Source organism: Otolemur garnettii, unplaced genomic scaffold, assembly GCF_000181295.1.
Source record: "Otolemur garnettii isolate 467f Iridium unplaced genomic scaffold, OtoGar3 scaffold00187, whole genome shotgun sequence".
Lineage (NCBI taxonomy): Eukaryota > Metazoa > Chordata > Mammalia > Primates > Galagidae > Otolemur > Otolemur garnettii.
Window position 1 is genome coordinate 1,878,061 of NW_003852582.1, and position 10,796 is coordinate 1,888,856.

At 38.9% G+C, this 10,796-nt stretch overlaps 1 protein-coding gene and 1 pseudogene across 3 annotated transcripts in view; one reads left to right on the forward strand and one right to left on the reverse strand.

Moving 5' to 3' along the window:
- Positions 1-10,796, forward strand: part of DCAF17 (DDB1 and CUL4 associated factor 17) — a 47,608-nt gene that overhangs the window by 16,112 nt on the left and 20,700 nt on the right. For all 3 annotated transcript variants that reach the window (XM_023507542.1, XM_012812086.2, XM_023507543.1), the window contains 4 exons: positions 618-696; positions 5,014-5,103; positions 8,047-8,151; positions 8,441-8,546. In XM_023507542.1, the coding sequence (XP_023363310.1) occupies positions 618-696; positions 5,014-5,103; positions 8,047-8,151; positions 8,441-8,546 (380 nt within the window). The remainder of the gene's footprint in view (positions 1-617; positions 697-5,013; positions 5,104-8,046; positions 8,152-8,440; positions 8,547-10,796) is intronic.
- Positions 2,842-4,785, reverse strand: LOC105888091 (annotated as a pseudogene).

Below are 10,796 nucleotides of genomic sequence, written 5' to 3' on the forward strand. Positions count from 1 at the left end.
GTTGCAGCCGTCATTGTTGTTTGGCGGGTCCGGGCTGGGGATTCGAACCCGCCACCTTAGGTGTACGTGGCTGGCACCTTAGCCGGTTGAGCTATAGGCGCTGAGCCCCAGCTTCCATTTTGAAGTAGAAATGGTTATTTTATTTTCTAAGTTTTGAAGTCTTAGATCAGGAACAATTTTTATTCACCACAACTCTAGGAAGAATGTGGCATTCTTCCTTTCTTTCTTTGGGATGCCACACTATCTCTCCCCACCACCCAATCTTCCCTTCTCTTACTCCCTTTTCTCTGCTCTGCCCTCTCCTTCTCATCTCTTCCCCACACTCTCTTCCCTTTGTCTAATATAAAATAAACTTACACTTTTATATTCTAAAAAGAAAAAAGACTCTAGAAAGATTACAATTTTTATATGTATGTATATTTTGAAAAATAAGGATATATCCATACAAGGATAGGGGGAAAATTATTTTAGCTATTTATTTGTTTTTACTAATAGATTGCTTTGCTTTTATAGTTTAACTGAAAGAACTGTTTACTGTTTAAATATCAATGATATTTTGATTTTAAGTATAAGGAAACTGACACAAATGAATAAATGTCTCTTCATTCTTTTAAAAGATACCTGAGCTGGGACACTCCTCAAGAAGTCGTTGCAGTCAAATCAGCCCTGAACAAAGGCTCAGCAGTGGCCCAGCAGGTATATGTATTTAAACATTCAACAAAATGAAGAATATCTTTCCATACAACTTGTCTGTATGGAAGTTTTTTATGAAAGAACGAATCATTGATCTTTGATTTCTGAATCATGCTATGAAAACTGATGGGTGAATTTTTTTTTTTCCTAAAGCACACTATTAAAATGATTTTCACTGGGTATACCAATTCACACTGGTAGTCCCAACTACTTGGGAGACCAAGGTAGGAGAATTGCTTGAGGCCAGAAGATCAAGACTAGCCCGGGCAATATAGCAAGACTCCATCTCAAAAAAAAACCAAAGAATTTTTTGTCCTCTTTTATTTTCTTTTTTTTTTTATAAAGAATTACCCAAGATTTACTAGACTTTATAAAGTAAAGCCTAGAAATTTATATCAAGAAAGTTATTTTAGTTAGATTGATGATGCATACCTGTTGTCCCAAGTCCTTAGGAGGCTGAGACAGAAGGATCACTTGAGCCCAGAAGTTTGAGGTTGCAGTGAGCTACAATGATGCCTCTATGCTCCAGCTTGGGCAAAAGAACTGCTGTTACAGATTTTCTGTTTTCTGTTTCCTCATATTCCAGGACATCTAGAAAATGCTTATTTTCTGTCTCCTCTTGGCAGAACCTGTGTTCTAGTTCTTTATGTTTTTAGCTAATCTTTTCACTTTAGCTTTTTTGCACTGTTTCGCTGTTAGCAGCTTTTTGGCTGTTATAAAACAGCCAGACACTGTTCTGAGTCCCTTGCATGTGTTAACTCATTTAATCGTCAGCATACTCCTTATGGTAATTAGTGTTATTATCCCATTTTATAGATGAGGAGAATGAGACACAGAGAAGTTAAATAACTTACCCAAAGTCATAATGCTGGTAAGTGGTAGAACCTAGGCTCCAATTCAGAGTCCTTGCTCTTACTTATTACATTATACTACCTTTTTTTTTTTTTTTTTGAGACGGAGCCTCAAGCTGTCCCCCTGGTAGAGTGCCATGGCATCACACTCACAGCAACCTCCAACTCCTGGGCTCAAGCGAGTCTCCTCCCTCAGCCTCCCAAGTAGTTGGGAGTACAGGCGCCCGCCACAACGCCTGGCCATTTTTTGGTTGCAGCCATCATTGTTTGGTGGGCCCGGGCTGGAGATTTGAACCCGCCACCTTAGGTGTACGTGGCTGACGCCTTAGCCGGTTGAGCCACAGGCACCGAGCCATACTACCCTTTCTTGAAATTTCTGTTATACTGACTGGCAGGTAAAGATTATATAAAATTCTAGGGTGCCTTTTTAAAAGAAAAATTAAGTAGATCCTCTCACTTAACCTTATTTAGATAAATACAGAAAGCCTTCCTTCGTTAGCCCTCTAGTATATTCCGATCGACTCTGGGTCAGTGAATTGTGCTTTTCATTCCTCTCTCAGCTCCCTTCTCTGTTCTTTGTGTATACTCCTGAAGCCAAGTAAACTGTTTTTTGGTTATTTCTATTTACTTTTTAACATGATTATCTAAATATTTTTCTGCTCTTTTCCTATATCCTGTCTAGCCACATTAATAATGTAACTGCATACTTTTTATTAGAATTTCCTCACCCTTTTCTTGATGTATTGAGTATGACAATCTAAGAAAAAGAGATGCTATCTCTCTTATATTCTCACTCACTATATTGCCCTCTCCACTTTGGTAATGGAAAATTCACATGTGAAGTAGTATAGCAAAGTAGCAAAACATTTTATGAAGGCCATAATTTGGGGCTCACACCTGCAATTACAGTATCTTGTTTAACATGACTTTTTCAAGAATTTATATTTCTTTTTTCTTTTTGAGAGTCTCATTATGTCACCCTCGGTAGAGTGTTGTGGCATCATAGCTCATAGCAACCTCCAACTCCTGGGCTTAAGCAATTCTCTTTCCTCGGCCTCCCAAGTAGCTGGGACTACAGGCGCCCTCCACAATGCCTGGCTGTTTTTTGGTTGTAGTTGTCATTGTTGTTTGGTAGGCCTGGGCTGGGTTTGAACCTGCCACCTCTGGTGTATGTGGCTGGCACCCTAGCCGCTGGGCTACAGGCACTGAGCCAAGAATTTATATTTCTTTGTTGTTTTTTTTTAAGAGATCTGAAGTGATTTTACTTTTATTTCCTTCACTATAAGCCGGTCATGAGATTTCCCAGTGATTTCTGGGTGGGGGCAGAAGGAAGGTGGTGTTAATCATCATCAGGGCTGTGGTCCAGTTGGCCTGAGGAGTACAGGCAGGACAGGCCCTCACTGGGGCAGCTGGAGGAGCACAGACTGCCCTGCTGGCAGGTAGGTGATGTTCCGAGAGCGTGACAGCTGGAATGCAATGTCCTCTGTGGCCTCCAGCTTGCAGAGCTCACCCGCTGTGGCCAGTGAGTTGGCAATCAGCTCTGCTCCCTTGGAGTCACCCTTGGCAGAGATGATGGCTGCCTTTTTCTGCTGCTCAGCCTTTTCCACCACAAATCTGGCCCTCTCTGCTTCCTGCTGAGCCACTTGTTTGGCTTCCACCGTTTCTGTGAACTCCTTCCCGAAGGTCAGATGTGTCAAGGAAACATCATCCAGGATGAGCCCAAAGGTTGCTGCTCGCTCTGTAAGGTCATCACTCACCTGCTTGGAGATGATCTCTCTCTGGGTGATTAGCTCTCCAGCATCAAAGTGAGCCACCACCGACTTGAGGATCTCTGTAGTAATAGACGGCAGCAGACGCTCATCATAGTCCTCTCCAATGCTGGTGAAGATTCGAGGAAGCTGGGTTGGCACAGACCAGAAGAGGATGCGCAGCGTGATGTTGACCTTCTGTAAATCTTTGCTACCACGTTACGTGGTTGAGAGTGGCAGTCAAAGATAATTGGTTTCTATACCCATGCGATGAGAAAATGAGTCTCTTCCCCTACCACAATGTCCTGCACCCCACGAAATTCGTCAAAGATGACAGCTCTGTTTCCAGCATCCACATTATACAAAACAGAGTTTACCATGCGTCCTGCAACAGCTAAGGCCAGTCCGAACTTGCTGATGGACTCAAAACACTTTGGCAGCCATGTGTTCCTTCTGTTGGACCCACTCACACCGACTTCCACTCTGACCTCCACATCAATTCCCCCAAGAATTTATATTTCTTTTTTTTCTTTTTTTTTTTTTTTTTTTTTTTGAGGCAGAGCCTCAAGCTGCCCCCCTGGGTAGAGTGCCGTGGCATAGTTCACAGCAACCTCCAACTCCTGGGCTCAAGTGAGTCTCCTGCCTCCGCCTCCCAAGTTGCTGAGACCACAGGCGCCCGCCACAACACCTGGTTATTTTTTTTTTTCGTTTGCAGCCATCATTGTTGTTTGGCGGGCCTGGGCTGGATTCTAACCCGCCACCTTAGGTTTATGTAGCTGGCGCCTTAGCCACTTGAGCCACAGGCGCCAAGCCAAGAATTTATATTTCTGAAGAGCAAGAATTTAACTCTAATTCTACAGAGTACCATCTGTTAACATTTTTAATGTACCATTGTCTAATGTTGATAAAAATCTTGTCCGTATTTCTGCATTCTAGACTACTTTCCCACAATCTCCAGCCAACAACTAGCAGCTCTTGATTAGGATATATAAACTATACCTTTCTTTGGGATTTTAGGGAATAAGGAGGGAGTCTGATTTACACCTTGAAGATCTTAGTTTAATAAACTTTTTTCCTTTTCAAAGGAGAATCCTTTGGCCTTCAAACATTACAAACTATTTTTTTTTATTTGTTATTCATTTGTTTTCTAACTTTTCATTATGGTAGTTTTGTCTGGTGCCCCAAAGTTTCTATTGAAACAGAGATCGGCTATGACGGGGCAGACAGACTCCTTTGCCTACCACAGATGTAGAAAATTCTCTTTAAGCTTGTACTGAGGAAGTGCAGAAGATTCTTTTACATTTCATAGTGGAAAGAAACTGACTGGACCTTGTTCTTCAAAGTAAAGGAGCTATCCTCTTCAAGAAGAGAAGTCACTCAGGCTCTCACTGTTTGAAAGGCTTTCACTGTTCATTTCTCACTGAAGTGAGATACTTGTTTCTCATTTCATATAGAAGTGTCAGTGTAACACTACTTTCAAGTAATAGTACCATAATAATAACTATGTGTCTTTCAGTTAGGCTCTTTGTTGTTAGAACTCCAGTTTATAATATAAACATGTGGTATTTTGTGGCTAAGAAATGTTTTCCATTTAGTTTACTTTCATAGATTTTTGTGTGTATTTTTGTGCATGTGTGTGTCTAAAGGACTGAAGGCTTAGTGTACATAGTTTAAATATGTTTGCCTTCCTCTTTAAGTAACTTTACTTTCTATCCTTGTAGGCAGGCATTCAACAACCTATTTTGCTGTATCTTGCAGTGTTTCGAGTTCTACCTTTTTCCCTTGTAGGGATTCTAGAGATCAACAAAAAGGTAAGAATGCATTTAATTGCAATATTAATTTTATTGACAATAGATATAATGTAATCATCTAATTATTTGTTAAATTTTTTGATCAGGAATCTTCCTTAACTGTAAAAGTTTCACTGACTTGTTTTATTTCCTAACAAAATAGGTTAGAACAATTGACTAGGGGCCAGGTGCTGTGCCTCATGCCTATAATCTTAGCACTCTAGGGGGCTGAGGTGGGTGGATCGATTGAGCTCAGGAGTTCAAAACCAGTCTTAGCAAGAGTGAGACCCCATCTCTACTGAAAATAGAAAAATGGAAGGAAGAAGATTGCTCAAGTCCAGGAGTTTGAGGTTGCTGTGAGCTTTGACACCACAACCCTCTACCCAGGGTGACAGAGTGAGACTCTGTCTCAAAAACAAACAAAAAAAATCACGTTTGACTAGGGAAGAGAGCCTAATTATTCCTGAATTTTTCTACATGTTTTTATGCCTCTCAAGTGGATATTATTGGATACCTGTGGTCATTAACAAACTATTATTTTATAAAATTATAAAATGAGTAAAGATTTTTTAGAAAGACTATTTCAAAACTTATTAAAAATGATCATTAAAGAAAGGTAAGACTTGACGCCCTTAGCACAGTGGCTGGTTATGGTGCCAGCCACATACACCGAATTTGGCAGGTTTGAACCTGGCCTGGGCCAGCTAACCAACAATGACAACTACAACAAAAAATAGCTGGGCATTGTGGCAAGTACCTGTATTCCCAGCTACTTGTGAGGCTGATGCAAGAGAATCACTTGAACCCAGGAGTTTGAGGTTGCTGTGACGTGATGGCACTCTACCGAGGGTGACATAGTGAGACTCTGTCTCAAAAAAAAAAAAAAAGTGAAAAGGTCCAGCAAAATGTCTTGTTTTAATTGCCACCTGTTGTTCTAAAACTTGCTTTAGGATATGTAAACAAACCTTATAGCTAAATATGTAAATTTTCCAACTCATTTAGTTTTGGGTTTTATTTTTGCCATTGTTCTTGATGTGTATAACAGTTACATGGGAGGAAAGAAGGGGCAAATATCCCCTGAATAAAAGAATTAATAACCTTCTACTTTAAAAAAAATTGTTAATTAGTTATTTATTGGGCTAATCTACTAGTCTTTTCTTTTTTGAGACAGAATTTCATTTTGTCTCCCTCCATAGAGTGCTGTGGTGTCATAGCTCACAGCAACCTCAAACTCTTGTGCTCAAGCAATTCTCTTGCCTCAGCCTCCAGAGTAGCTGGGACTACAGGCACCTACCACAACGCCTGGCTATTTTTAGAGATCTGGTCTTGCTCTAGTTCAGACTGGTCTCGAACTCATGAGCTCAGGTGTTCTACCTATCTCGGCCACCCAGAGTGCTAGGATACAGGTGTGAGCCACTGCGCCCTACCAGTCTTTAATTAAGTACCTGAAGTATTATAGAGGACAAGATCTTGAGGGTCCACTAATATTAATTAACACCCAAGGTAAATATATTAAAACTATATACTATGTAAAATAATATATTAAACTGCATAAAGGCTCAAGAGTAATATTAGGTACATTAACAAAACTTTAAAACAGAATGGCTAATTTACGACTCATAATTTACTCATCTTCTTTATGCTTATAGAAGCATAATTATTTATGATTATTTCCGTTTACATCAGGAATGAACACTTAGCAAAGTTGTAAATTGTTTCTATTTATTTGAATATGGCCAAGGTAATTAACTGAGATTAGGTTTTGATTATGGTTACTTGGGATTGAAATACACTTTTCATTTACTGTCTATAAGAAGATTAAACGTGAGCCAGGCTCAGAATGTACTTTAAACTATAATTGAGGTGGTAAATCTTCACTAAGTAATCTGTCCTAGTAGAAATAAACTAGGTTTTCACCTTATGTCTAGTTGTTTATTGCTGGTATTTGCTTACATTGGCTTTTGTTAAATATTAAAAATAGGCAGAGAATCAAATTCTTTATTATACTTGTATAGAGAATCATAACAGGATCTAATGCCTAGAACAGAAACAGAAAAGGGAAACGTGGCCAGGCGCAGTGACTCACCCCTGCAACCCTAGCACTCTGGGACACTGAAGTGGGAAGATTGCTTGAGGCGAGGAGTTGGAGACCAGCCTGAGCAAGAGTAAGACCCCATCTCTACAAAAAAATCCTGGGCATGGTGGCATGCACTTGTAGTTCAAGCTACTCTGGAGACTGAGGCAAGAGGATCATTTGAGCCCAGGAATTTGAGAATGCAGCATTGAACTATGATGATGCCAGTGATAGAGGTGATAGAGCAAGACCCAATCTCCAATCAACCAAACAAAAAAAAGGGGGGGGGATAAACAGTGAGCCAATAAATGTCTTTGTAGGTGTTTGATCATTGAACATGTTTAGTTTTTACATGATTAAAACAACAAACTGCACTAGAGATTTAAAGCATGAGGTTATGTTAAAATTTTGTTTTTGGCTGTTCCTCTTATAATTATTTTTCTAGATCCATTTTTTATACTTATGATTAGCTAAAAAAATTGTCTCTTGATAAAGAAAATGCTAGCATAATGAATGGGTCCCTGGCAAGATATGCATGGTAAATTAAATATTCATTTACAATTGCATGGCCTCATTGTATGCTATCAGGAGTAGGATTTGTTATTAATGGATATTGATTGACAAAGCTAGGAAGTAAATGAATGCTGATGCATCATTTTGAAGGTTACATGCTAAACTTTCATTAGTGCTGCAGTCTGAAAATCCAGAGGTTTACTGCTCACCCCTAATAATACCTTCACCTCAAGTTGCTAAATTATAATTGAATTTTAATGCTAGGCATCGATGCTATCATGGTAAACTGAATATTAAGCAAGAGTACAAACTTCTGTGAATGCTCAGAATATTGGCCTTATGGTCTTTTCTCAGGTGATATATGCCTTTCCCCCCAGATTTTCGGGAACGTTACAGATGCTACCCTATCTCATGGAATATTAATTGTGATGTACAGCTCGGGACTGGTCAGACTCTATAGTTTTCAAGCCATCACTGAACAGGTAGAGAAAACTGAAACTTGCTGTGTTATAATTAGCATAATGTTTGGATTGAAATATGATTTGTTTTTAATGGGCTATATTTAGAGTGCATTTGTATAGATTTCAATTCTATAAAACTGTAGAAACACAGAAAGACAAGGTAATCTTTAAAGCAGGTGAGGAAGATAAACAAAAAGGCCCTTGAATAAAGACATTTTCTCTGTCATATACATGTGAATTTTATTTTTTTTCTTTCTATATTGCAAATAAATGGGCTAAAGCCACCATTTTTGTTTTGTTTTGTTTTTAGTTCATGCAACAGAAACTTGACTTAGGGTGTGCATGCAGATGGGGTGGGACTACTGGAACTGTAGGAGAGGCTCCTTTTGGCATTCCTTGTAATATTAAAATCACAGGTATGGCTACTCTATAGTATTTTTTCACCTTAAATAAGTGGTCATTTAAATAGTTACTATAATCATCCAAATGTTTTGCTTATTTATTTATAAACTCAATTCATTTTACTCCTATACAGCATATTTCTTGCTATTGAGTAAGTATCAAGAAAAAAATCTATCAGTTATTGAACTAAAGGCCTGAGAATGCTGAGCCTTGTTTGGCCAGAAACTTTTGGCAGGTCACTTTCCCCTTCTGATTCCTGATTTCCTTATCTTCATTGAGGAGTTATAGCAAATGATACCATCTTGTTCTCATATAACTTAACATTTTACAATTCTGTGAAATTTACCCATCTCTAAGAAAGATGTTTTCCAAGGAAAATGCTGTTACCATACCATCTGAACTAGACAGAGCTAAGAGAGAGAGAACTTCCCTGTATACTTAAATATTGACAGAGAACAAAAAAGAAAATTACACACAATTCTATAACTAAGGTAAAAGATGTTCTATATTTAACTAGCTTATCAAATTCAGTTTATTAAAAAAGAAATCAACACTACTTTAAGTCAGCAGCGTACATTAAAAGAAATAAACCATGACTATTCAGAGTTCGTCTCAGGAATCCAGGATGGTTTAATGTTTGCAAATATAGTAGATATAAAAATTACATGAGTAAATTAAAAGAGAAAATGTAGGGTGGCTCCTATAGCTCAGTGGGTAGGGCGCCGGCTACATACGCTAAGGCTGGGGGGATCAAACCTGACATGGGCCAGCTAAACAATAATGACAACTGCAACAACAACAGCAACAAAAAATAGCCAGGTGTTGTGGCAGGTGCTTGTAATCCCAGCTACTTGGGAGGCTGAGGCAAGAGAATCGCTTAAGCCCATGAGTTTGAGGTTGCTGTGAGCTGTGATGCTATAACACTCTGTTGTGACAGCTTGAGACTCTGTCTCAAAATAAAAAGAGAAAATGTAGATATTAAATTTATACAAGTAAATTAAAAGAGAAAATGTAGAAAAAAATTACATGAGTAAATTAAAAGTGAAAATATATTTTGTTATCCTAATATCTATCTTCTTTATCCTGTTGAGAACATTTTCTTTAATTTCTGGCCAATAAGCATTGTATTTTTTTGGTCAAACTCAATAAATTTTTCTAATATATTCAGAATAAGAATTTTTTTCTGTCATTCTTTTTTTTTTTCTTGTTTGTTTGTTTTGAGACCGTCTCACTTTGTTGCCCGTGGTAGAGTGCTGTGGTGTCACAGCTCACAGCAACCTCCAGCTCCTGGTCTTAGGCTCTTCTTTTGCCTCAGCCTCCCAAGTAGCTGGGACTACAGGTCCCCACCACAATGCCTAGCTATCTGTCATTTATTCTTTCAGAAATGAAAGATATAATTGTTGGAAAGGGAAAAAATGTTTTTAGTAGTAAATGCTAAGTACTGAGAAAATTTAATACAAGAATTATTATTCATGCAGTTGAAACTAAATATTTTTAAAATTACTCAAATTCCAGTGCCTTGAGAGAAGCTGAATCATGAAAACACAGCCCCAGAAATACCTTCTATATTCAATACAGATATATTAGCAGGAATCTGTTAAAAATTTTAATACTATAGGGTCCAGTAATAACTAGAATGGGTATTTTGAAAAGAGTTTCCCAAAATGATAGCATTAATTTTGTTAAAATGTAGAGGATATGTGAGTGAGTAAAACAAAGCACAAGGGTGATAAAGAAAAAGCATGTAGAGCCTGAAGGATTATGCTGTGGTTTTGGTCCCTGTTTATAGAAAGAAGACAGGATTGGGCGGTACCTGCGCCACCAAGGAGTAGGGCGCCAGCCCCATATACTGGAGGTGGCGGATTCAAACCTGGCCCTGGCCAAAAACTGCAGGAAAAAAAAAAAAGAAGACAGGATTTTGGATACTAGTAAACGTGAAACTCCACTACTGACTGGTGGTATGCTAGTGGGCAAATTACTTAACCTCACTGGGCCCCCCCTTTTTTATCTTTAAAATAATAATGTTTAGGGATGGCATCTGTGCCTTAGTGAGTAGGGCACTGGCCCCATATACCGAGGGTGGTAGGTTTAAACCTGGTGCCATATACTGAGGGTGACAGGTTCAAACCTGGCCCCAGCCAAAACTGCAACAAAACAATAGCTGGGGGTTGTGGCAGGCGCCTATAGTCTCAGCTACTTGGGAGGCTGAGGCAAGGGAATCGCCTAAGCCCAGGAGTTGGAGGTTGCTGTGAGTTGTGATGCCA